The following is a 26,176-nucleotide window of genomic DNA, read 5'->3' as shown; positions in this document are numbered from 1 at the left end:
GCTGTGATTTTATGGAAAAAAGAAGCTCCTGATGTCAAAGTAGGGCTCCTTATGTGAAGGTGGGCTTGTGATGTGAAGGGGACTCTGGTGTGAAAGAGTGGGACTCTGATGTGAACAGAGGTGGTTCTAATGTGAAAGGGGCTTCTGATGTGACGGGGGATCCTAGTGATGGGCCTAGATTGTTCACTTATCCTGCCTTCTTCAAACTCTTCACCCTTTTGTGAATAACCCTGTAAATGATCTCGGAGGAGATCTCACATGCAGACAGAATGCACCTCAAGGGTGTAATTGCCCATTGATACAACCCCTAAAACTAGCTCAAATTCTCAGAATTCCTATATACTTTTAGGAAAGGGTCAGCCTACTGATATTTCAGTTGTGTGTTTGGCTATGAGCTGACAAACATGACAATGGGGCTTTAGGATGGCCATACAATGTGCACATTTGGGACGGTTGTTGATGAATTGGCCAAAATGTGCTCAGTGGGTGGCCATGTCGACAGCCTTCTATCCAACATTCGATCAGACAATCAAAGGAGCCAGGAATAAAATTCTCAGCCAAGCAGTGACAGCAGCCATCAGCTTCTGGTGGGTGTGCCGCTGTCAGAATACAATAGGCATCTACGCTTTTGATGGAATCCATTAGATCTAACAGTGTATGGCCATCTCTACTCTTCCTACTCCCCTCCAACCCTACCACCCCCTGTGCCAGTGAGTCTCCATAATGTGTGGCTGTGCTAGGAATTCCAGCAAGGGTCTCATGCCAATTCCCTATGAAGTCAGCATATGACATCATTCATAGCTGGCATATGGTTTCTATGTGTGCTATGCCTTTGACTGAGAATAGTATATATTCATCTCTTGGAGAACTCTGTGAACATTCCTTATTCCTTCCATTCTGACATAAAACCTAACATCCCCCATCCTTTCCTCCTCCCTTCCTTTTTACAAGTACGTCTCCAGAGCCGATGTACTATGGAATTATAACAGTTTATGCCTTTTTTTAGGTAGAACAGATGTTTGCCGTGACCCCCATTGATGTGGCTGGGAATATCGACTACAAGTCACTGTGTTACATCATCACACATGGAGACGAGAAGGAGGAATCCTGAACGTCCCCTAAATATGATTGGGCAATTTTATCCTCAATAAAATGTTTATTTTCTACATTCTCCTGTTGTCTTTTTCATTTTTAAATAAGCTTTATTAGTTATTGTCACCCAACTGTATTATGGAAAATTCTAATTTATGAACATAGTAATAACAGTTTGTGAGAACAAATATTATATAGTAATTCCACAACTGGAAATCGTGTGTGTGAATCATGTGTATGAACTGACAGAAATGGTCAAGATGATGGGAAAAGTCCAATAATAATAATTATAGGCCCTGAAATGTTTGTCTTAGGAATGGGGTTCCCGGGTCAGTAAAAAACTTCAGCCTAAAAGAAAACTATGGCCAAAACTTTTTTGGCATTAGTTCTCTTTTGGGTCACAGGAGGACTTTTACTAATGTACTCCTCTCCTTTCTTGGTTTTTTGAATATTTACAATCCACAGGTTCTCCTCCTGTTTTCCAGGGCTGCACACACACCTCTAAGCTAATTTGTTGCCCATCCGAGAGCGCTGTTTATATGTTTTTTCCTGTTCTACTAATGTACTCCTGTGACCCAAAGTCAGCATATAGTGGGCTATTGCCCGCTATTTGCTGACAGCGTAGTGCCGAACTGCAGCAGGGAAAGATACAGACACTATTGTCGGGATTCACCATGCTGCCTGATTGACAGCTAGCTCTGCCTCTCTAGAGCCAGCTGTGCCCGCCCCCTCCCCTGTCTGTCCCTCCAATGAGAGCTGGAGGAATAGAGAGGGAGGGGGAAATCCCTGCAGGGAGTGATGACTGACAGCCACCTTTCTCTGCAGCGAGAAGATCATGAACTGAGCAATCAAAGGTTTGTGATCCCTCAGTTCTTGATCAATAAGGCTGATGTGTGACAGCTGCAGTGTCCCACGTCGGCTTTAACTATGGGAATGAGTGCATTTCACTCTCCCCATAGTTCTCCTTTAAAGGAAACCTGTCCTGACAAATTATATAGGCTGCCACTGCTCAAATCTACTTTTAAAAATGCTAACTGTAAGGCCGTCATGCTGATCCTAAGGATTCAATGCTTTCTGAAACACAGATACAGGACAGATATGCAGAGATCTGACTTTCCCCTGACTTTACCAGCTGCATGTCTTTTCCGGGTCAGTGTCTAAGAAGGTCCTGAGGCCAGAGACACTCAGCCAGCTAACATTTTCATCACTGTCAACCTCTGAATTTTCTCGCTGTAGGTTTCCTGTAACGTGACAAGGAAAAAGCAAGACAGCTATCACCCATCTCCATCCAGGTTATTCTAGGCCTTTCAAGCTGAAGTTTAGTGTACTTATATTTTGCCTTCTCTGGTTTCTCCCCCCTGATCAGCATGAAATCAAATCTTTCCGTTTTCATTACATACTTTATATTAGACCCAGTGATTGCATCTCTATTCAATACAGGCAGATCATGGCTGGTGGGAGGGGCCAATAGGGATGTTGTACAAAGCTTCCTGAAAACATCACAGCACCCTTCCTTAGTTCTCGGGCCCGTTCACATCTGTTCACACCAGTTGCAGTGCGCTCTGGCCAGAACCCACTGCCTCGAATTGCGGCCGGCTCACTTTTTAGTGGGGCAGGAGGGGGCGTGGCAGGCCATTGAAGTGAATGGCACCGTAGCCACGCCCTCCAGCCGCAATGCGATCGCCCGCACGGGATCGCAAGGAACATTGTGCCTGCGGTCCGGTGCAATCAAAATGCTGCAAGCACTATTTTGATCGCACCGCACTGGACCGCAGGCACAATGTGTCTTGCGATCCCGTACAGGTGATCGCATTGTGGCCGGAGGGCATGGCTACGGCGCCATTCACTTTAATGGACCGTCACGCCCCCTCCTGTCCTGCTAAAAAGTGAGCCGGCCGCAATGCGTGGCAGTGCGTTCTGGTCAGAATTGGGCCGGAACGCACTGCAAATGGTGTGAACGGGCCCTAAAGCCCTCAACCCCGATGCATGCAGTCGGGCTGTCTCTTTGAAAAATATATACTGTATTAATATTAAATTGTCTTGATCGGTGGATGTCAGTCTAAAGGAGTAGGAGTTCCTAAACAGGCTACATTTGCATGCAGACCACCTTAGATAACAACCTTGTGTAACGCTGAGCCTCCATGATTGAGAGGATTCCACCATCATTGGTTACCATGATGCAGGTGGCTTGGCCACATAACGTTATGGTGCTGGTGGCTGTGCTTGCCATACCATGGAAACGCATGATGCTGTGTGGTCCGGATGCCTGCATCCTAGCAACCAATGGTGTTGGATTGCCGAGTGGCTTGTCCAGCTGGCAAAGAGTGGGTGGGACAGGGGAACTGCTGCTAACAAGTCAATGTGAAGCTAGGTCTATTTATACGGGGGACAGGGGAACTCACTGCCCACCTACCTGACTCGTCATCTCCCCCTGCATTCCTAGTGACATTGGAGCACTGGGTGGCTGATCCATCTGAGACAAAGAGGGGGTGGAACATCTGATACACCCCCTCCCTGCATTCCTAGTGATGGGGCTTGCATGGAGCCAGAGATAAGCGCTGTCAATCAAGGCTCATCAGGTATTTGTCTCCTTGTTAGCTGCGTAGTCATAAAAGCGGTGGGGGGCACACTGTCCACCACATTAGCTCAGTCTATACACCACCTAAAAATACTGGACAAAGTACTACATACACTTTGTCCCCTGGTGGGGACAAGCAACTAAAAAAGGTAGGTTGGACTTTTTCTTTAATGAATTGGTAATAAAAACAGAAATTCCCAACTCTCCCGGACGTTCCAGGAGCCGCCTGCTATTAGATAGCAGCTCCCGGCTGCCCGGGAGAGAGACATTTTCTCCTGGAAAGGTTTACTCTGCTCGATCTAGCAGAGTAAACCTTTTTCTGACATCGGGGCCGCTGTCAGTCGGAGAGAAAAAAACAAAAAAAAAACAGCAGTTGACAGATGGCCCCTCCCTGCAATGATCCCTGCTAGAGCGTCTCAGGTTGCTAAGTCTGGTCCGGACATGGTGTGAATGGGCCCATATAGTGCTGGGTTTGCATGAGCCACCAACCCCGCTCATGCACACCAAACGATCTAGCCTGGGAGTCATATTGTTTCCATGGCGCCGGCAAAGGGTAAACAATGTGATGCCATGGCCAGAGCGCTGGGTGTGCTCATAAGCTGGCCATACACTGGTAGATTTTCATATGAACGTTCATGCAAAACAATTGTCAGAACATTTGATGATGTCTTCAGAGACTTGACGAACATCATTTGAAACCTCCTTTGAGTTTAACATTCGATTTTGGAAATGAATGGCGTTTCCCTGAATGAAAACCACATTCGCTGCTAGAATTTCCTTCATTCCAAAAAATCTAGAATTGCAAACTAATTTTTCGAACAAAATTCTACCGGTGATATAGAACATGGAAGCGACTTGATCACCCCCTTTAGTGCAAGCTGGTGCCTGAGGGACAAAAGAGGCCCTTTGGAAAGTTTAACCTGAGGCAACATTCCACTTTGTGGAAAGTTTTTTAAATTTTATTTTACATATATTAACATTTTAGCCTTTTTTTTTACATTTTTTACGGACTAGAGTGAAGCTCCTCTGTAAATGCATTTATTTATAGCTTTATCACAAACCTTCTTCAAAGTTCCACAGAGCCCATGACGTCACACCCTCCGCCTCACGGCCCACTGAGCCAGAGACACTTCTTTGCCCTTCTCAATATGGCAGCTCGCCAGCCACGTCCCTCGGTGATGACGTCACGGCGACAGCTCGCGGCAGGACAGCTGAAAGAGGAGCCGTGGTGGCGGGAGCTGATCGGGGGTGAGAATTGCGGGCTGGTAACAAGGAGGAGGAGGAGGAGGAGGAGGAGGAGGGAATAGCTCTGATACGGGTTATTATGATGTATGGTCATATCGGTGCACTCGTTCATTTCTTTCCCTCCATCAGGAACATGCTGGGGGAACTACATGGTGCGGAATGTCCTTCTTGCTCTATGGAGAAGAATATGAAATGTCTGATCCATTATTAGTAGATATCACCTGTTTCAGTGACAGCTTTTAGTGGGTTATGAACATTGTTTTATTAAATGGGAAGAAGTAAATTTAAATTGATGGGGGTTTATGAAAACTATCAGTTGCCCATGGCAACCAATCAGCTTCTTTCTTCAGTTTGTTCAGTTTAAGCTTTGAAAATGAAAGATAAGCTGTATGGTTGTTATTGACAACTGCTCCAGTTTTAATAAATTCCCCTCAGCGTATTTCTGGGTATTATCACAGTGTTTGATGTCGTCTCATATTTTAGTTGTTTGCTCTTATACAAGGGTGGGCAACTCTGGCCCTCCAGCTGTGCTTTAAAGGAGAACTATGGGGTCAGTGTTTTCCCCCATAGTTCTCCTAAGGGTCACGGGAGGACACAAACTAGCGTCCTCACGTGACCCAAAGCTCACAAGTATACTGGGATTGTCACCTGCCCTAGTATACTTGTGGTCCCCAGAGGAACACAAGTCCAAGCATGCGTGTGACGAGGGAGCATGAAGCCGGCTTTCTGGCCAATCAAGAAGTCGGGTGGCGTGTAATGACTCGCTGTCTGGCTTCCTCATTGGCCATCTTCCTGACCAATCAAGAAGCCGGGCAGCGAGTCATTGCACGCTGCCCGGCTTCCTGATTGGCCGGATCCATGCTCCCTTGACACCAAGTGACGAGGGAGCATGGAGCCGGCTTCCCGGCCAATCAGGAAGCTGGTCTAAGCCGGACCCATGCTCCCTTGTCACCAAGTGACGAGGGAGCATGGAGCCGGCTTCTCTGCCAATCTGGAAGCTGGGCAGCGTGTAATGACTCCCTGCCCGACTTCCTGATACCGGAAGTTTGGGCATCGCTGCATCCCTACTTAAAACCATAAGTTTGGATGATGGTCTACTTGAGTCACCTAGAGATGAACACCCTTCTACTACTTGAGTCACCCTTACTGGGTCCATCCAGAATACAAAAGGAATCGGTCCTCCTGAAATATACTCGTCCCCGACCGAACTACATCCAGACAATGGAGGGAAATTTCCTCCTGGTGCACTGGAGGCAGACAGAGCGATGAGAAAACAATACTCAGGTTAAAGGAGAACTATGAGGTTAGTGCTTTTCACTCACCTCATAGTTCTAGCCGACCTGTGACAATGAGACTGTCACAGGTCGGCTCAGTAGATCGGGAGGTGAGCGAACACATACCGGCGTTCGCTCACCTCTTGATCCTGAGGGGCTGGATTCCTCCCTCCCTGCTCCGATCCGCCAGCGCTGACTGGCGGAACGGACGGGGGAGGGAGCGGGTACAGCTGGCTCTGCCTCTAGATAGGCAGAGCCAGCTGTCACTCACGCAGCTGGACGGATCCCGGCAGCTCGCGATATACTGAGCCTAGGGTGACGGGAGGACGCTAGTTTGTGTCCTCCTGTTACCCTAAGGAGAACTATGGGGAAAAGCCTTAACCCCATAGTTCTCCTTTTAAGGTGAAAAGCAAAAAATACCTGGCCAAGAAGGAAGTCCTGGGTCTCTACACCACCTACAAGAAGGGGTACCTTGCAGCATAAGACTACCAATTCCAACACTTGCCTCACAGAGGTGATACCTATAAGAACCACCGCCTTGTGGTCCAGCATATTTGTATTGTTAGGTTTGGCGCCGGTCTCCTATTACAGTACCATGTTCCAGGGAAGCATTACAAATCCTGACCGCTGTACTAATATTGTCCCCCTGTTATGCCTTTTTATTCTGCAGGTTGGCACCATGTTCACGGATTTATCAGTCGGGCAGGGCCCTGGCCTCCTGACACCACCATCTGAGGTCTCCTCCACCTTCACCAGAGTCTCCAATGCGCACTATGCCAACCGCTCAGAAAGCTATCGTCTGGGAGAACGCAGCTTCACTCGCCAGTATGCCCACATCTATGCCACACGACTGTTACAGATGAGGCCGCTCCTTGTAGAACGTGCCAAGAAGAAGTGGGGTGAGCTTGCTGCATTTAGTTTGTTAATACACAAGAATGAGCTGGAGATGACCTGATTATTAACACGTATATCAACCCAAGAACAAAGCTGTAACATACTGCAGCTTTCCAGAACTCCGGGGAAAATCAACAACTTACCCTTGTAGTGTGGCTACCCCTACATTAGAAGGGTCAAGTGATCCTTTTATCTAGGGCATTCAAGTAAAGCAGATATACTCACCTGACGCTCGGCCCCGCTGGGCTGCCAGATCAGTCCCTGCAGCCTTCTTCCCCTCCGGGCCCCGGTGTTCTATCAAACGTTGTGACTGCGTTAGAATGTGTGACCGGTGACGTGGTCACACATCTTAACGTAATTCCGCCCACTCTTTCGGCAGTGGAATTTGTGACCGGCAAAAGGTGAAGAATTCCAAGGCTTTGTCATCTGTTCCAGGGCAGATCGGCATCAAAGATGGTATATGCAGGGGAACTGACCTGCCCTGAAACAGCTGATCGGCCCTGAAATGTCACTTCTATCCGACTTTGTGGAATGTGAGATCGCAGTCACAGTCGGATAGAAGTGACATTTCAGGGCCGATCAGCTGTTTCAGGGCAGGTCGGTTCTCCTGCACATACGATCTGCGATGCCGATCTGCCCTGGAACAGCTGACAAAGCCTTGGAATTCTTCACCTTTTGCCGGTCACATATTCCAACACTGAAAATCTGGGCGGTATTACGTTAAAATGTGTGACCACGTGACCGGTCACACATTCCAACCCAGTCACAATCTTTGAAAGAACAACGGCAGTCCAAGGACCACTGACGTTATCTTATGTAGGTCCATTGACTTGCATTAGACGTGAGGACGCTTGGGGGATTCCAACATCAGGAGCGGAGGGGGGTGAGCGCTGACCACCGGAGGACCAAGGATCAGGCGAGTATATCCTCTTTTATTTGAGCACTTAACCCTTGAAGTGCAGGGCTAGTCTTTGGTTTTGATTCTTTTTTTCTTGTAGTTCTTGCATTGGTTGGTGGCTGCATTAGTTTTCTTTTTTTTTTACCTTTTATGTTTACCAGTTGAACGTGCCAATAACACGCTTCCTGTCCTAGGAACAGCTCACTCTCTACTTTATGGAGGAGCAGTGTTGTCACCCAGGAAGTATTTGGACTATGGAACACCTCCTGCTCTCTATAACATGTGGGGGGAGGGGTGTTTTGTAGTCCACAGGGCAGAGTCAATAATACTGCTTGGGATTTCAGTTCAGCAGAGCTCACTACAGAAAAGTATAAGCTCACTGGATTTCTGTTAGGATCAAGCACTGTGCTGGCCGCTGGGGATTCTAGGATCAAGCACTGATCTTTGAGGGCCGCCGGGGATTCTGAAAATCACTGTAGTAGTCAGCACTTCATAGAATAATAGCTGATCTGTTCCAGTTGCGGCTCCAGCAGCTTCCTGTCTGCACACTGAGCACAGGAAGTCACTTGCTGGGCACCTCCACCATTTAGAGAATGCCTTGTATTCTTTTTCGATGAATAAAAGGCATTCTCTGATTTGGATAAGGTACAGATTGTGACATCATCTGCCCCTCCTCTCCCCCTTGTCCAATCACAGATCGCCTTGTGTTAATTGAAGACAAAACAACCCAGAAACAAGGCATTCTCAAAATGGCGGCGGTGCGGATCAAGCCTCTCCCTGTGCTCAGTGTGCATGTAATGAAAGTATCCTTTAAAGACTATTCCTTGAAAATGTATTCTGATCCTGATTCCTACGTCAGTCAGCACTCACCTCTCTCCCCTCATTCTGGCTATGGAATGTCCCTCTGCATCCGCATGTCTAATGCAAGTCAATGGGCCTAAGTAAGACATGATGGTGGTTCTTAGACCGCTGGAAGGCAGGGGAGAAGAGGCTGCAGGGATTGGTCTAGCAGCCTGGAGGGAGCCGGTAGGAGTAATTCTGCTTTATTACATCCACTAGACCCAAAGAGGCAATTAACCCTTGCAGTGTGGGGGTAGCCCCGCTGAGAGGGTATTTTTTTTTTTAATGTGCCCGGTGTTCTTTTTTTTTTTAAAGAACATTAGACCCTTGTTATTTACATGCAATCATATTTCTGGTTGCAGCCTGTAACCAATGCTGTGTAATAGGGATGCACCGATACCGGTTTTTCGTTATCGAGTACGAGTACCGATATTTATCTTTTGGTACTCGCCAATTCCGGTGCTTTCGGTAGCATGGAGCTGGCTTCCCCGGCAATCAGGAAGCCTTGCAGTGTGTCATTACCTGCGCCCAGCTTCTTGATTGCCCAGGAAGCCGGCTCCATGCTGATTGGACGGGAAGCCGGCTTTCTCAGCCAATGAGCATGGACCCGCCTCCCAGTTTCCTGATAGGCCGGGAAGCCAGCTCCATGCAGTTTGGCCTGGCTCGATGATGATTGGCCAGAAAACCGGCTTCCAAGCCATTCAGCATGGAGCCGGCTTCCCGGTCAATCAGGGAGGCGGGTCATCACCTGCTGCCCGGCTTTATGATTGGTCCGGAAGCCGGCTCCATGCAGTTTGGCCTGCTCAATGATGATTGGCCAGAAAGCCGGCTTCCAAGCCAATCAGGGAGGCGAGTTATCACCTGCTGCCCGGCTTTCTGATTGGCCGGGAAGCCAGCTCCATGTTGTTTGGCCGGGTAGCCGGCTTCCCAGCCAATCCGCATTGAGCTGGCTTCCCGACCATTTAGGAAGCCGGGCTGCCAGTCATTACCGGCGGCCCGGCTTGCTTATTCGCCGGGAAGCTGGCTCCTTGTTCCCTCGTGGCACTGCTGGTCAGAGCAAATCTCCCTATGACCGGAAGTTCCCGTATCTGGGAAGGTATCGGAGCAATTGGGCTAGTACGAGTACTCGCCCAAATACTCGCTATCGATACTGGTATCGGTGCATCCCTACTGTGTAATCACCCCGTGTCTGCGTTTTTGCTTGCAGGAGAGGACATCACCGTGCGGAAGTTGTGCGAGTTGCAGGGAGCGGAGAGGTGCTGCGTGGTGGGGACGCTGTTTAAATCTATGGAACTCCAGCCATCAATTCTGAGGGAGATCAGTGAGGAGGTACAAGTCTTCTCCCACCACATACAATGCTTCCTATTGTTAAAAAGGCAAAACGCATGCATCCTTTGTTATATTATTATTATACAGGATTAATATAGTGCCAATAGTTTGTGCAGTACTTTACAGAATGGAGGGATAGGTGGAACGGCTGCTATTTCATATATAGATATATAGTTACATACGTAAAACCTAAGTGAACAGTAGAGAATTGTCCGAAGGTTATAGAAAAGAAAGTTACCAGTTTTTATTTATTTATTTATTACAGGTATTTATACAGCGCCGATAGATTACACCGCGCTTTACATAGTGCACATTCACATCCGTCCCTGCCTTCAAGGAGCTTACAATCTATGCTCCCTATGTCACATACAAGGGTCAGTTTAGACAGGAGACGTTACCCTGGCAGTATGTATTTGGGAGGAATACGGAGTATCTGGAGGAAACACACACAGGCACAGGGAGAACATAACTCCGAATCCATGTACAGAATTTTTATCCAATTGGACCAGTTTGCATGGAGCACCTCATGAGTGTTGCTTATAACAGTTACATGTGTCGTGCCATAATGCAGGACTGTGCCTGGTCACTGCCCTGTTTATGGGAGGTCATGATAATATCCTCTTACATGCAATGAATTGTGGCTTTATAGGTCTTGTGCAGGAGGGCTTTCCTACATTCGGCCAGGTACCTGAAAATACTGGAACCTGCTGGCATTGTTATGTATGACTGCTTAGATGCCGACTTTTCTGAGTGCAGCCAAATTATTTGGCGGCAGAAATTGAAGTGTGGAACACAAATGCAAGTTCCAGGTTTGGTGATTCAAATGAGACCTGTACAAAATCTGGTGAAGCTTTAATGGTTGTTAAAGCAAATCCTTAAAATTAGGGATATACCGATACTAGTATTGATGCAGAGTATTTGGGCGAGTACTCGTACTCTCCAAATGCTCCGATGCCTAGCTCGATACTTCCTGTATCAGGAAGCCGGGCAGCGAGTCACTACATGCTGCCCGGCTTCCTGATTGGCCCGGAAGCCGGCTCCATGTTCCCTCTTCACTAGTGACGAGATAGCATGGAGTCGGCTTCCCGGCCAATCGGGGAGCATGTAATGATGCGGTGCCAGGCTTCCTGATTGGCCGGGGAAGCTAGCTTCATGCTCCCTCATGACGAGGGACCATGGAGCCGGCTTCCCGGCCAATCAGGAAGCAGGGTGTCGCCTCATTACACGGCGCCTGGCTTCCTGATTGGCCAGAAAGCCGGCTCCAAGCTTTGTCGTCACATTGTGATGAGAAGCATGGGGACGGCTTCCCTATTAATCGGGAAGCCAGGTGGCGAGTCATTACACGCCGCCTGGCTTCATGAATGGGACTACCGGTACCGGTATTCGGCGTGTACCGGAAAAAAAATATCGGTACTCGATACCGGTATCGGTGCATCCCTACTTAAAATCCTGTAACAGGAATGATAGATGAGCACAAATGAGCTCTGCGGCTCAGTAATGTCATTGGTCCCCAGACATGCTTTCTTATGAACGATGCTACAGGCCGGGTATAGGCTGCCTCTTGCGTCTGTTGTCTTGCAATTCCTTGTTCCTCCAGAGGGTGGCAGTCACGGTTCTCCTAACATAGAGCACACAATGTTCCAAGGACTTAATGAAAAGCATCTACTTCTTCTCTCTGACTATTTGTAAAAATAAGTAGACATTCCTGCGGAGTGGTTAGAATATTCTATTTGATTAAGCTCTGAAAACACATGAATTTGTTTTTCTTCTTTGTAAAGTCACAAGCGGTGCTGATCTGTATAACAGATTTTCTGCAAGACTTGGTGTATTTCTTCTTCTTGAGCCAAACTGGGATACCGCCTGCTTTCTATTTGTTGCATGTTCCCATTCATATAGCAAACTGAATTTTTTCTATAAAGAAGTACTCCGTGGAAAGCTATTATTAACCCTTGCAGTGGGGCTACCTCCGCCCTGTAAGGGTTAACTACTTGTTTGTGTCTAGGGAGGAAAATAACAAAGTTATACTCACCCGATCCATGGAGCCGGCCAGGTGTGACAGCGCTTCCTCCTGCCTGTCTTCTCCGTTCCAGCGATGGTATGCTATGTCCCTCGGCCTTCTAACTAGGGATGTCCGATACCACTTTTTGAAGACCAAGTACAAGTACTTTCCCTCAGGTACTCGCCGATACCAATTACCGATACTTTTTCTTAAAGGGACATATGACATTTTTTCTAAAACAATACAGACTTAATGTTTTTAGTGCAGTTTCTCACCAGGGCTGCGTGTAGGGGTCCAGTGGGAAAAATGTCCCATACATTGGTGGCCAGTGTGAATAGTGCCTCTTACATTGGTGGCCAGTTGGATGAATGCCACATACACTGGTGTCCAGTGGGAGGAATACTCCTTATATTGGTGGTCAGAAGGAAGAATTTTCTTTACATTGGTGGCCAGTAAGAAGAGTGACCCTTACAGATGTGTCCAGTTAGAAGAATTCTCTTTGTTGGCCAGTGGAGATAATGCCCCTTATATTGGAGTCCAGTGGGAAGAATGACCTTTGCAATAGTGGTTGTTCCTGGAACTAGCCAGGCACCATCCAGCAGGAGGTTAATCAGCAGCAGCTGCTCATGGGACCCCACACAACCGCTAGAGGAAACCTGGTTGAGAATGGCAGACCTAGGCTGTTCTCCTGCATAAGATACAGGTAGATTCTTTACAGCATTTTCAATAGTAAGGTTGCCAACTGGAATGCCCCCCTTCCTTGGGTGATTGTGCCATACACAGGTATACAATAAGACACACGTGTCATTTTGCAAAGTTTAGCAAAACAAATGGCAAACTCACTCATCAACTCATAACCAGCTTTCAAGCAAGGTGCACATGGAAGGGCTTTATACAGTACAACAGCAAAAGGTTTCCCAGCACACTCACCAGCCAGCATGCAAAAAAACTTGTCTCACCGCTAAGATTAAAAACAGAGGTTTAGATACGTCTTCTGCAGAATGCGTGAAAGCCGCGCCAAGGCACCTCTATATAGTGTGGTCCCAACTCTAACCTATGAGAGTCTCCATCTTGGAGCACACGTAGCAAAAGATAAAATTGGGTGCAGGTATTTTAATAATGTTATGAAGTAAAGTTAAATATATATTAAATAAATAATATTATTAAAATACCCCCAATAATTGTATTATTATCCTCAGGGGTGTGGAAATTTTTGAAAAAACGACTTGTCCAAGGACTAAAGCGGGGGCCGAATCTACTTGTCCCGCATGACAATCTACTTGTCCCGCATGACAATCTACTTGTCCTGATACAAAAAAATAATTTTAACCAAAACCGTATTTAGCAGTGCTAAGAGGCGCTTCTCATTGGTCAGTGCTGTCAGGTGACTGCGTTGACCAACGAGTGCTTGCAATTTGCGAGCGAAATTCAGAATATATGGAAAAGATAGTACACCCGTACTGGGAAGGACCGTTCGCCGAAAGGTAAGTATAGCGGGAGGGAGATTTGTGCGGGTAATTCTATTTTCCCAAATTACTTGGGAAAGTGAATTTACCCTTTAGGGTTGGTGCAGACTTGGGCAATCCCGGGATGCGCGATCATGTGTGGTTGCATACAGCGGTTGCGTCAGCATGTATGGGGTTACATCTGCGTGGCAATCGCTGAAAAAAAGGAACCTGTACCTTTTTTTTGCGAACGCACAGCTCAGTGTTTTCAACCACGATCACATGGGACCGCTGCTCTTGCCGCTCAGTTACAAAAAAAATAAATCAGCCCTGCTACTTGTCCATAGCAGGGCTAAACATGGTCGCAATAGCCGTGCAAGTGCGGTAGCGGCAACCCGGCCATGACATTTTATGACTATTATCAGCTGTTTCTGCACATGCGCAGTGAGCCGATCACACATTCCACCGCTGTCAAAGTGGGCAGGATTACGTTGGAATCGCACATTCCAACATAGTCACCAACTTTGATAGAACAACGGCTATTACACTTTTTTTGATCCTCTCAATGCTGGAAGGGAAGTTCTCTTGTTGAATGCAAGGCGTGCACCAGAGGCGAGCTATGATTCTTTCTCAGTATGGAGTCACTGTGGATGAGATACTGTAATGCTCTGGACTACAAATCCCAGAGACGTGAAGCTTATCTCAAGGATGAGCCCAGGTGTAGAGCTTGGCAAAACTTTAATTACAGATACCTTTTGGTGTCCCCGAGTTGCAGACATGATATGTGGATTTTCCAATGATTGGCTGGTTCTCATAACAGATTCCCTTTCATCTTTGTAGCACAATCTTCTGCCTCAGCCACCCAGACACAAATATATCAGTGACTCAGATGAGCTCATACTGGAGGATGAACTGCAGAGGATTAAGCTGGTGGGGGCCACAGATGTACAGACGTTTGTGACAGGTAGGTATTGCTCATCAGCCTTTTTATTGAGGATTGTGGCATTTTAACACCTTCTTTATCCCAATTCTACTTTGTGTTCTGGAAAGTTCTACAGTATCTATAATATTATAATCTAATTTTTACGTTACATTTTCCTTTGTGGTTAATGTGCCTTCCCAAGCATTAGATCATAAAGCTGACCTCCAACCTTCCCTTCAGTCTTATACCTGACCTCCGACCTTCCCAAGCATTAGATCATAAAGCTGACCTCCGACCCTCCCTTCAGTCTTATACCTGACCTCCAGCCTTCCAAAGCATTAGATCATAAAGCTGACCTCCGGCCTTCCCTTCAGTCTTATACCTGACCTCCGGCCTTCGCAAGCATTAGATCATAAAGCTGACCTCGGACCCTCCCTTCAGTCTTATACCTGACCTCCAGCCTTCCAAAGCATTAGATCATAAAGCTGACCTCCGGCCTTCCCTTCAGTCTTATACCTGACCTCCGGCCTTCGCAAGCATTAGATCATAAAGCTTACCTCCGACCTTCCCTTCAGTCTTATATCTGACCTCCGGCCTTTCCAAGCATTAGATCATAAAGCTGACCTCCGGCCTTCCCTTCAGTCTTGCACAGTCGTACCGGCTCCTCTCATCTTCCTCTGATGTCACTGCACACTGGGAGCTACTCACAGCGTGCATTAGAAGCTGCAGCAAGTCAGATAGAGCCCGCCTCATTTCCTGGCTGGAGGACGTCCAGCATTATTTAGCTTTTCCCCTCAGCCTGATTGTCCCTGGTCCCGCCCCTTTCATCAATTGTATTTCAGTTCTTTTAATCATGGAGGCTCAGCATCGCGTGTCGGCGTTCCCTAGAGTGGTCTGCATATAAATACAGTCTAAGCCTGTTGAAGGGGACCCTGTGTGGACCCGAAAGCGCTAGTTTTTGAATGGCTATGTTCCTGCAATAAATTGACTTTTGCTTATCTCACTGAATGCTGGTCTCATTTCTACCACTTCAGTTTATTTGCGGTGCCATCCATGGTCACTGCAAGCACCCATCTGTCTATCAGGTTATCTCTATGCGGTAAGGAGTGCAGCAAGACATCTATTCATCATGTGTCATTGTGGAGACACACGCACAGCTTACTAGCACACACAAGGGTGACTCCACAGGACCCTGCAAGGGAAAGGAGTCACCCTAAAACAGGATATCCCAGGGCAACCAATCAGCTTCTATCTTTCATTTTCAAAGCTTAAAGGAGAACTATGGGGTTAAGGCTTTTCCCCATAGTTCTCCTTAGGGTAACGGGAGGACAAAAACTAGCGTCCTCCCGTCACCCTAAGCTCAGTATACCGCGAGCTGTAGCTTGCGGTATACTGAGACGCCGCAGCTGAAGCGGATCCCGACAATTATGTCTGGATCCGCCCAGCTGCGTGAGTGACAGCTGGCTCTGCCTATCTAGAGGCAGAGCCAGCTGTACCCGCCCCCTCCCCCGTCCGATCCGCCAGTCAGCGCTGGAGGAGCGGGGAGGGGGGGATCCAGCCCCTCCCCTGTCACGGCAGAGAGCTGTGACAAGATCGAGAGGTGAGCGAACGCCGGTATGTGTTCGCTCACCTCCCGATCTACTGAGCCGACCTGTGACAGTCTCATTGTCACAGGTCGGCTAGAACTATGAGGTGAGTGGAAAGCACTCGCCTCATAGTTCTCCTTTAACTAACTGAAGAGAGAAGCTGATTGGTTGTCATGGGCAACTGCTTCAGTTTTGATCAATTCCCCTCATTGTATGTCCTCTTCCTCCCCCAGGTGCTGTCATTGCAGTCCTCGGTTCCGAGGGTGATGCTGGGAAGTTCATGGTGGAAGACTTCTGCTTGGCTTCGCTCCCCCCACAGTCTCCTCTGCCAGAATTGGGTGAGGACAGGTAAGCCCCCCGCTGTTATTAGTCACATATCATATGATTCACTTGGAGCCCCAGGCTGATCGTTGTGGGCGTCTGGCAGGCTGCTGTCTCCCATTTCACATGCTGACACAGGCAAGTTTCACAGAAAGACGTATCTGTTTCCTAAGCCCCAGAAACCTCACTCGCTCTGCAGCCGGAGCCGGGCACGTGGAATGAGTTGTAGAGACTCAGCGTCTGATTTGTCTGGCTTTTTTCTTCGTTCTACCTCAGAAGTCCTGAGGATTTTATGGGATAAAGCCGGCCATACACTGGCAGATTGTCATTCAACCGTCATCTGGTCAGAACATTCGATATTGCCATCAGCGACTTGAATGTTATTGGAGATTTCGTTTGATTTCTTACATTCAATTTTGGAATGAATGGAGTTTATTGAACAAGAATACACTCATTGTTAGAGAATACATTTCCATCCTGCATCTTCTTTTTTTTGTCACTTCAGTAGACCGCAAACATCTATTTGACCGCATTAAAGTGGACCTCCTCTACCCCCTTTCACTAAACACTTCAGTATGCAGCCATATTGCAACTGCCTGCTTCTACCGTCCCCTTGCCACTTGTCTGAACGAGACCTTATTGTAAAGTCTGGCCACATAAAGCAGCACTCCGGGTACAAATTCTATTACTAGGAATGCACCGATACTAGTATCGGTATCGGTGCCAATACCGAGTATTTCGCCGAGTACTCGTACTTGCCAAAATGCTCCGATACTTACCTAGGATACTGGAACTTCTGGTCAGAGGGAGTTCTCCCTCTGACCAGCAGTGCTGAGGGAGCATGGAGCCGGCTTCCTTTCCAAAGAAGAAGCCCGGCGGCGGGTTCTGACCCGCCTCCCAGCTTCCTGATTGGCTAGGAAGCTGGCTTCCCTTGTTGCTATGCAGCCTGGCTTCCTAACCAATTAGGAAGCCGGGCAGCACATCATGACCCGACTCCTGGCTTCCTGATTGGTCAGGAAGACAGGTTGCCTAGCAATATGTGAAGCCAGTTTAATAGCCAATCAGGAAGTCGGGAGGTGGTTCATGACTTACCGCCTGGCTTCCTGATTGGAAAGGAAGCCGGCTTCATGCTGCCTCAGCACTTCCGGCTTCACTCGTTGCTAGGCAGCCTGGCTTCATGACCAATCAGGAACCTGGGAGGCTGCACTTCATGACCCGCCGCCCGGCTTCCTGATTGGTCAGAAGCTTCGGGAAGTGAAGGCGGTGTTCTTTCAATAGAATGCCGGATTTCCAGGCAATCAGGGAGCCGGGTGGCAGGTCACGATCCGCAACCTGGCACTTCCAGGTGCCATTGTAATATATCCCCCCCCCAATTCCAGGTGCCATTGTAATATATCCCCCCAAATTCCAGGTGTTATTGTAATATAGCCCCCCACTTCCAGGTGCCATTGTGATATATCCCCCCCACTTCCAGGTGCCATTGTAATATATCCCCCCACTTCCAGGCGCCATTGTACCCAGATAATCAATATCAATCAATAAGCTCTCAGTGGTCAGACTGTGATGGTTGATCAGTGTATGTAACTATATGTAAAGTTTTTTCCCTCGCTCATATTGAATGGCTTCTATTTGTTGCATTGATGTGCACATGACACTTCTGTAGCAGTTGTCATATTGCCACCCCAACCAGCATCCTTTCTATCAGACTTCTGGCACCTAATGTCATGATGGCCGATCGTTACCACACTGATGAGATCCATAACTCTATCCATACAGATATCATTCCTGCCAACAAAATGGGAACTTGTTTATGCCTCGGAGCCTGCAGTGTTTTAATGTCATCAAATGGGCAGACGATGATGAGCTAAGCTTTCAGAATAAACACGGGGTCTGACGTATCTTTAATGTTTTGGATTTCTGCCTAATTTCAGGGAGGAATAAACTCGTGTTCATTCTGGAAAAGTACAAAGAGCGGCTTTTTCACGTGGGATTTGCAAACGGACAGTTGGGTAATCAGATCCACATGTATATATGATGTAGAGGACCAGGGCCGTTCTCTGATCAGTTCCAGCAATCGTTGGAGAGGCTGCTGCTCTGCGGGATTCGAGGCCTCAGTACTTGGAAGTTCTGGACGTACAGTGTACGTCTCCCGCCACGAAGGGGTTAAAGCTGAACTTGCTAATCTTTTAACCATATTCCTTAATAGGCACAAAGGATATAACTCCACTTTGTGTGCACCAAATGCCTTTAACTACCTCCGGGCCGGCCGTAGTAAAAAAACGGCCGGCCAGGAGCTCTCTCTTTTTCAAAATTTTCAATAATTTTTCCTAATTATAATAAAAAATAAAACCCGTAGTGGTGATTAAATACCACCAAAAGAAAGCTCTATCTGTCCCCAAAAAATGGTATAAAATTCATTTCAGTACAGCGTTGCATGACGGAATAAACGTCAGTCAAAGTATCGCAGCGCTGAATACTGAAAAATGGACTGGCCAGGAAGGGGGTCTAAACACCTGGTCTTGAAGTGGTTAATAGCCCAGATAATACCTTGTAAGAGTAGCAGTGGCATCATCACTGTGCTGCACATAACCTGAGCAGAACTGTGGGAGGGACCTAGCAGGCCCCACCCACTACAGGTGAGGTGGAGACAAGACCAGTCACCCTGCAGAAGAAGAGAGAGCAGCAGTGACCGGTCTTTATTACATGAGGGGGTGGATACAAGACCAGTCACCCTACACAAAGAGAAAGAGCAGCAGTTAGCGGTCTTTATTACAGGAGGGGGCGGATACAAGTCCAGTCACCCTGCACAAGGAGAGAGAGCAGCAGTGAGCAATCTTTATTACATGAAGGGGAGGAGACAAGACCAGGCACAAGGAAAGAGAGCAGCAGTGACTGGTCTTTGTTACAAGAGGGGGCAGAGACAAGACCGGTCACCCTGCACAAGGAGAGAGAGCAGCAGTGACTGGTCTTTGTTACAAGAGGGGGCAGAGACAAGACCGGTCACCCTGCACAAGGAGAGAGAGCAGCAGTGACTGGTCTTTGTTACAGGAAGCTCCAAGTCTCTCACGGGATTACTGCACAGATCTAGAAGAAATCCTGCTGCTGGTGATGTAAAGTACCTCCGCTGACTTCAGTTCTCTGTATTAATAACCCACATTGTGGGCGGGGGGCACGTTAAACCCGAGGAAACTGTTTAATACGGAACTAAACTCCTGTCCAAAGATGGCGTCCCTTGCTCCTCGCTGGGCCTGATTGGTCGTCTTCCGGGCTCAAGGTGTTCAACCATCTCAACCACCTCGTCATCCTGGCATGGCTCACAAAGATGAACCTGGAAGAGGACCAGGAGAAGATGTCTGCCTCAGGGAGTTCATGGACGCCATCATTCATCCCAGCACCCTGGCAAATGGAGGTTATACAAGGAGCTGGACATGTGTATCTCAGTGCACATTGTCAAACAGATTGTGAACAAATAAGTCAAATTCCTTTATTGCGGAGGAGACTAGAGGGTCTATTTAATAATCTTCCGCCACAAATATGCTGAGTGATTGCCGTTTGCACGCCTTTCCTGCTACTAGATGCAGCCGAGGAGCATGGGGTTTCCTATGCTCCTTGGCTCCATCTAGTGTCAGGACTGGCCTGCGAACGGTATTCACAAGGCGTATGGCTGGGTGGAAGATTTATAAATCGGTCCCTTAGTATGTCTCTTTTCAATATAAAGCCTGCCTTATGACTCCCACTTGAGGTATGAGCAACCCCTATAAATGGGCATACTTCATGGCACAAATGTGCATTCTGCTAGTTCTATCATGGTCCAGTATCTACACCCTGAGCCATGTTTGTCACTGATTTTATAGAGTATTCTGACTTTGTCCCCTTTTCTGCAGGTATGTGCTGCTAACATCAGGCTTGGGGCTGGGTGGAGCCAGCGGGGACAGCTTGTTGGGCTTGCAGCTGCTCTTAGACTTGGTGACTGGACAGGCCGGGGCAGAGGAGGAGCAGGGCTGTGCAGCTCGGATCTCCCGCGTCATACTGGCTGGAAATCTGCTCAGCGAGAACACACAGAACAAAGACTTCTTAAACAAGGTACCAAATAATGAGAGTTGTCTTTGGAATACTCATTATTAAAATATATTTTATGAATTGTTTAATATTTTTGAATGACTATATAACTGGATTAAATGGTGTATTTACATTTTTAAAAGATTATTATTATGATGATTATTATACAGGATGTATATAGCACCAACAGTTTGCGCAGCGCTTTACAATATAAGATAACTAAAGGCAAACCTTCTTTTTGGCTTTTGCCCTCTTTTGGGTCAAAAGAGTGCATTTGCTAATGTCCTCCTGTGACCTAAAGTCAGCATGCCAGCGATTGCCCGCTATCTGCTGACAGCAGCAGCCGAGAAAGATCCCGACAGTATTGTGAGGATCCACCCCGCTACCTGATTGACAGCTGGCTCTGTCTCTCTAGAGCCAGATCCAGCTGTGCCTGCCCCCTCTCCTGTCTGTCCCTCCAGTGAGTCCTGGAGGAACAGAAAGGGGAGAATGCCTGCAGGGAGTGGTGACTGACAGTCACAGCTCTCTGCTGGGAGAAGATCGACGGCTAAGAGATCAGCGGTTTGTGATCACTCAGCTCTCTATCAGTAGAGCGAATGTGTGACAGCTTCAGAGTCCTTGCTCTCTGCAGGGAGAAGACTGCGAGCTGAGTGATCTGTGGTTCCATAAGTGTATTAGGCTCCATTCACACCTGTATCTTTAGGTGCAATTAGGGATTCCTGTCATGTACTTGCTTTTTCCTGCAGCAGGATTCCCTAATCTGGCGTTTACAAGCAGCCGCTGTCACCCATTGAAGTTAATGGTCAGGTGACAGCAGCTGCATGTAAATTCCTGCCCACCCCATGTATTGATGTGTTATGATTACATTTGGTTAGGAATCAATCAATTGTGCATCGAAGGAGAGTGTTTTCTAACCGCATGTAATAACACATACCATTACATGTGGTGTGCAGGCGTTTACATGCAGCGGTTGTCACCTGATCATTAACTTCAATGGGTAACAGCGGCTGCTTGTAAACACCAGATTAGGGATTCCTGCTGCAGGGATCCTGAAGCAGGGATCCCTAATTGCACCTAAACTTACAGATATGAATGGGGCCGTATTTTGCGTGTATTGGGGTCCATAGTACCAAACCGGATATAGTTACATTTTATTTTGAAGTATGAAATTTGGTGAGCGGCCCTCAGGGGAGGAAAAAAAATTGTTTAGTGGCCCCCGAGTGAAATTATTTTGAGACTCCTGATGTAGAGGTTACTGGGGGTGGTCTATAGGCCAGAGGGAGCCTACAGAGCGAGAAATAGGTAAGCAAATTTACTTTTTACTGGCATCCTAGGCATCAAATAGCATTTACCCCTTGCAGTGCACAGGGAACCCAAGTGCAGGAGTATTTGTTTTCTACGGAGTTCAGCTTTAAATCAGTTCATGTGTATTTCTTAATAGTATAAATACACCATTTCATCCAGATTACTAAAAGAAAAGTTTATATTTTACATGGAACCGGTAAAAATACCTACTTCAGCTGCATGTTTTCTGTTTGCCTGAGGTTTAACCTTCATTACAAGTGCTACCCGAATAAAGGAACGTCACCATTAGAGTATGACCTCTTTCCATTCTGTAGGCCAAATATCTCAGTAAGAAGACTCAAGTAGCCAGTGTGGAGGCCATGAAGATGCTGGATGAGATCCTCCTTCAGCTCAGTGTAAGCTTCTTTCAATTGAATTTGTTGTATTTTGTGTGCAAATAGTAGGAACTGTCTGGGGAAAAAAATTTAATCAACTAAACTGGAGAAACAATGAATTTGTGGTGGGTCCATAGTGTTCGAATTGTGTGTTCTGTGTAATCTTGGTTGACTTTTTCCTGTCTTCAGGGCTCGATGTTTGTGGATGTTATGCCTGGAGCCTTCGATCCAACAAACTACGTCCTGCCTCAGCAGCCCCTCCACCGCTGTATGTTTCCTCAGGCAGCTCCGTACTCTACCCTTCAGCTGGTAACCAACCCGTATGAAGCGGACATTGATGGAGTCAGGTATTCCTCTCACCTTTACTATATTGGGTAGGCTAAATACACCTGAGAGGGGGAATGTTAATGACTATGATCAACCGTATCTCAGAATACTACCCAAGACCTCCTGCTCTCTAGCTTCCCCATCACAATGGACTCCGAGAAAGGGATTTTATGCTAAGAACAAAATCCAGTTTTCTCTATCGTCCATTGAGGGACACCGCTCTGAAGAATTCTGAGACGTAGGGACCTAGGGTATGCTGCTGCCGACGTCTCTGAATTCTTTAGAGCTGTGTCCCTCAATGGACTTCGGGGAATGATTTTACAGTAAGAAGAAAGTCCTATTTCTCTGGCTTCCATTGAGGGACACAGTTCTGAAGAATTCAGAGACGTAGGCTACAGCATTACCCTACGTCCCTACATGTGAGAGTTCTTCAGAGCTGTGTTCCTCCAATGTATTCCGAGAAAAGGATTTCACGCTAAGAACAAGATCCTGTGTTCTCTATCGTCTATTGGGGGACACAGCTCTAAAGAATTCTGAGACCTAGGGTTATGCTACTGCCTAGATCTCTGAATTCTTCAGAGCTGTGTCCCTCAATGGACTACCAGGAATGATTTTACAGTAAGAACAAAATCCTGTTTCCTCTATCGTCCATTGAGGGACACAGTTCTGAAGAATTCTGAGATGTAGGGGCCTAGGGTTATGATGTTGCCTACGTCTCGGATATCTGCAGAGCTGTGTCCCTCAATGGACTTTACAGTAAGAACAAAGTCCTATTTCTCTATTGTCCATTGAGACACAGCTCTGGATAATTCAAGACGTAGGGTTATGCGAAATGTATTGTAACCGTACTGTCTCCCCTAAAGGGCTGCACAAAATGTTGGAGCTATAAAAATCCTGTATAATGATCTCCACAGGTTTCTGGGTTCCTCCGGACAAAACATTACCGACATATTCAAGTACAGCAGCATGGAGGATTACCTGGAGATCCTGGAGTGGACGTTACAAATAGGGCACCTGTGTCCTACTGCCCCAGACACACTGGGTAAGGAGGGCACTATCTTTAATATTATGTACTGGACACACACTGCTGGCACTTTACAGTTGGGAACCAGATGTGTCCATTGGACAGTAAGAGTATTGATTCGTATCTCTTACTTGCTACAATGTTCCACCTGGCTGGTGTAAGGGCCTTTGTCGATTGGCTTTGGGATTAGTGATGGGCTCGAATGATTGCTGACAGCGCGCAGCGCCAATCACATGTACTGAGGCATGTTCACGGTCCGCAGCCGCGGAGATCGGGAAATGTCTCAGTGCCTGTGATTGGCAATGCGCGCTGTCAGCTTCCTGGCGGGCTCGGCACGTGGAGCTGCGAACACGCCCAAGCCCATCACTATTTGGGATTGTGTTGATAGCATGAGTTCGATATCGGTCATTCTGAGTCTGATGAAGGGGACCCTGTGCAGCCCCGAAAGCGCTTGTACTGCAATGACAGTTATCCATTAATAAAAGGACATTTGTTGATCTCACTCAAATGGTGTGCTGGTGACATCGTTTTGCAAACTTAATATCAGTTTGAGGCGCTTCGGAGATCATTCAAAAATGAATGACGGGGGCATTTGTCCAACACTTGACTTGCTCGATTTGACTTGCTTCGAGTGGAGTTTACATTCCTATAAGCTTGTATCGAAATGCAAAACCCGTTTGAATTAACAAAAGCCAATCAACACAGAACCTAATACTTTTTTCACCATTATTATCCCATGTTACCTAACTATTTATAACTATGCAGATAAAGCAGACCTCCATAAATCAAATATTTACCTCTACTGCAATCAATGGGTTTTAATAGAATATCATAGTCATGCACGCAGAAAACAATGGCGTGGTAGGGCTTGCGATGATCGCAAGTACAATCTGCCTCTCCAAGATGGGCAGATCGTACGAGATTTTAATGACCTTACAACCAATCGCATGCGATGGTTGTAAGGTGTACGGCCAGCTAATAATACACTGCTCAACAACGTTACACCCCCCCCGCACAAATATAATAATAAAATTCCCCCCGCACACAAAAAATAATACACTCCCCCCTTTATAAGCCCCCCCGCACAAAAAATTACTCTCCCTTATAACCCCCCCACACATAAAATAATACACTCCCCCCTTATTAATCCCCACACACACAAAAAATAATATACCCCCCCAAACAAAATTATAATACACTCAACCCCTTCCCCAGCCCCCTCACCTGTTCACGTCTTTTTCCTTCGGCCGGAGCTCAGAACTGTCAGAGCTCCGGCCGAAGGAAGCCAGAGCTGACAGGAGCTGCTCTGCGGTCTGAATCCGACATAGATGCAGACCGTGGAGCTGCTCCCGCAAGTCAGGTACGCGTTCTGCGACCGTGTGCCTGACATGTCAGCTGGCTGCGGGCCACACAGTACCAGCTCGCGGGCCTGAGTTGGGCTGCGGACCGGTACTTGGAGACCCAAATTTCCACTGGAAATTTTGGGCCCTGCATTAGATAACACTTTTTACATGCTTTTTCTATAGCACATTGTCAGTTAGAAGTCTAAATTATAATGGGGATCATCTGTATACAATTGTTTTATTGTAATACATTTATATCCAGTAAAAACAGCATCCTTTGGGATACATACCTAGTAGATGTTTTGGACCAAGCCTTTCTTTGTTCCTCCCTTTCCTGGCAGATATCCAGTGAGCTCCAGACTTCTGTGTGGTCTGTGTCTGTCCTGCGCTGAAAGCCAGTGTTGTCAGCGTAGCCCAGCTCTGCTTTGTGGACTACAGAACAACCCTTTTATATGATGAGGCGAGGGGGAGGTGTTCTGTACTCCAGTAATGGAGAACTGGGCAGGGCTGCTTGGAAATTCAGAGCAGCGGAGGCAGTTTGTCCGATTAAATGGGAAGTCGGGAGGTTGCTGAATTTTTTGTAGATCAACAGGTTAAAGGGGATTTCTGTTGATTTATAACGGGCTCCCGAAAAAGAGATTACCAGTTGAGAACCAAGGGTCTAGACCCCCAATATTTCCCCAGAGCCCACAACAGTAAAGTTTAAAAAAAAAAAATGTTTAAAAAATGAAAAAGTTTGCAAAAATTTAATACAAATAAAATATTTGAAAAGGTTAGAAAAAAATACATTTTTGGTTTCGGCCCGACATTTTTTTCATTTCGGTTTCATTTTCGTTTGGAACTTTTCATTTCCTCTAGTTTTAAATCTGTTTTTAAAGGAGAGCTATGGGGTTAAGGCTTTTCCCCATAGTTCTCCTTAGGGTAACGGGAGGACACAAACTAGCGTCCTCCCGTCACCCTAGGCTCAGTATACCGCGAGCTGTAGCTCGCGGTACACTGAGACGCCGCAGCTGAAGCGGATCCCGACAATTGTGCCGGGATCCGCCCAGCTGCGTGAGTGACAGCTGGCTGTGCCTATCTAGAGGCAGAGCCAGCTGTACCCGCCCCGTCCGTTCCACCAGTCAGCGCTGGCGGGGAGGGGGGGATCCAGCCCCTCCCCTGTCACGGCAGAGAGCTGTGACAAGATCGAGAGGTGAGCGAACGCCGGTATGTGTTCGCTCACCTCCCGATCTACTGAGTCGACCTGTGACAGTGTCATTGTCACAGGTCGGCTAGAACTATGAGGTGAGTGAAAAGCACTCACCTCATAGTTCTCCTTTAA

The 26,176-nt window shown here is 47.2% G+C and overlaps 2 protein-coding genes across 2 annotated transcripts in view; both read left to right on the top strand.

Annotated features, from left to right (window-relative positions):
• Nucleotides 1-1,168, top strand: part of MYL7 (myosin light chain 7) — a 9,148-nt gene extending 7,980 nt beyond the window's left edge. The window contains exon 7 of the mRNA XM_018567459.1: nt 1,007-1,168. Coding sequence (XP_018422961.1) covers nt 1,007-1,111 — 105 coding nt within the window. The 3' untranslated portion in view covers nt 1,112-1,168. The remainder of the gene's footprint in view (nt 1-1,006) is intronic.
• Nucleotides 1,169-4,849: 3,681 nt separating this feature from the next.
• POLD2 (DNA polymerase delta 2, accessory subunit) overlaps nt 4,850-26,176 on the top strand; it is a 26,579-nt gene continuing 5,252 nt past the window's right edge. Inside the window, exons 1-9 of the mRNA XM_018567458.1 lie at nt 4,850-4,918; nt 6,860-7,088; nt 10,029-10,150; nt 14,435-14,558; nt 16,336-16,450; nt 20,308-20,506; nt 22,102-22,182; nt 22,351-22,508; nt 23,403-23,530. Coding sequence (XP_018422960.1) covers nt 6,869-7,088; nt 10,029-10,150; nt 14,435-14,558; nt 16,336-16,450; nt 20,308-20,506; nt 22,102-22,182; nt 22,351-22,508; nt 23,403-23,530 — 1,147 coding nt within the window. The 5' untranslated portion in view covers nt 4,850-4,918; nt 6,860-6,868. The remainder of the gene's footprint in view (nt 4,919-6,859; nt 7,089-10,028; nt 10,151-14,434; nt 14,559-16,335; nt 16,451-20,307; nt 20,507-22,101; nt 22,183-22,350; nt 22,509-23,402; nt 23,531-26,176) is intronic.

The sequence above is a fragment of the Nanorana parkeri genome, unplaced genomic scaffold (assembly GCF_000935625.1).
Source record: "Nanorana parkeri isolate BGI_ZX_2015 unplaced genomic scaffold, ASM93562v1 scaffold1052, whole genome shotgun sequence".
In the NCBI taxonomy this organism is placed as follows: domain Eukaryota; kingdom Metazoa; phylum Chordata; class Amphibia; order Anura; family Dicroglossidae; genus Nanorana; species Nanorana parkeri.
This window is presented reverse-complemented; position numbering and strand designations above follow the sequence as displayed.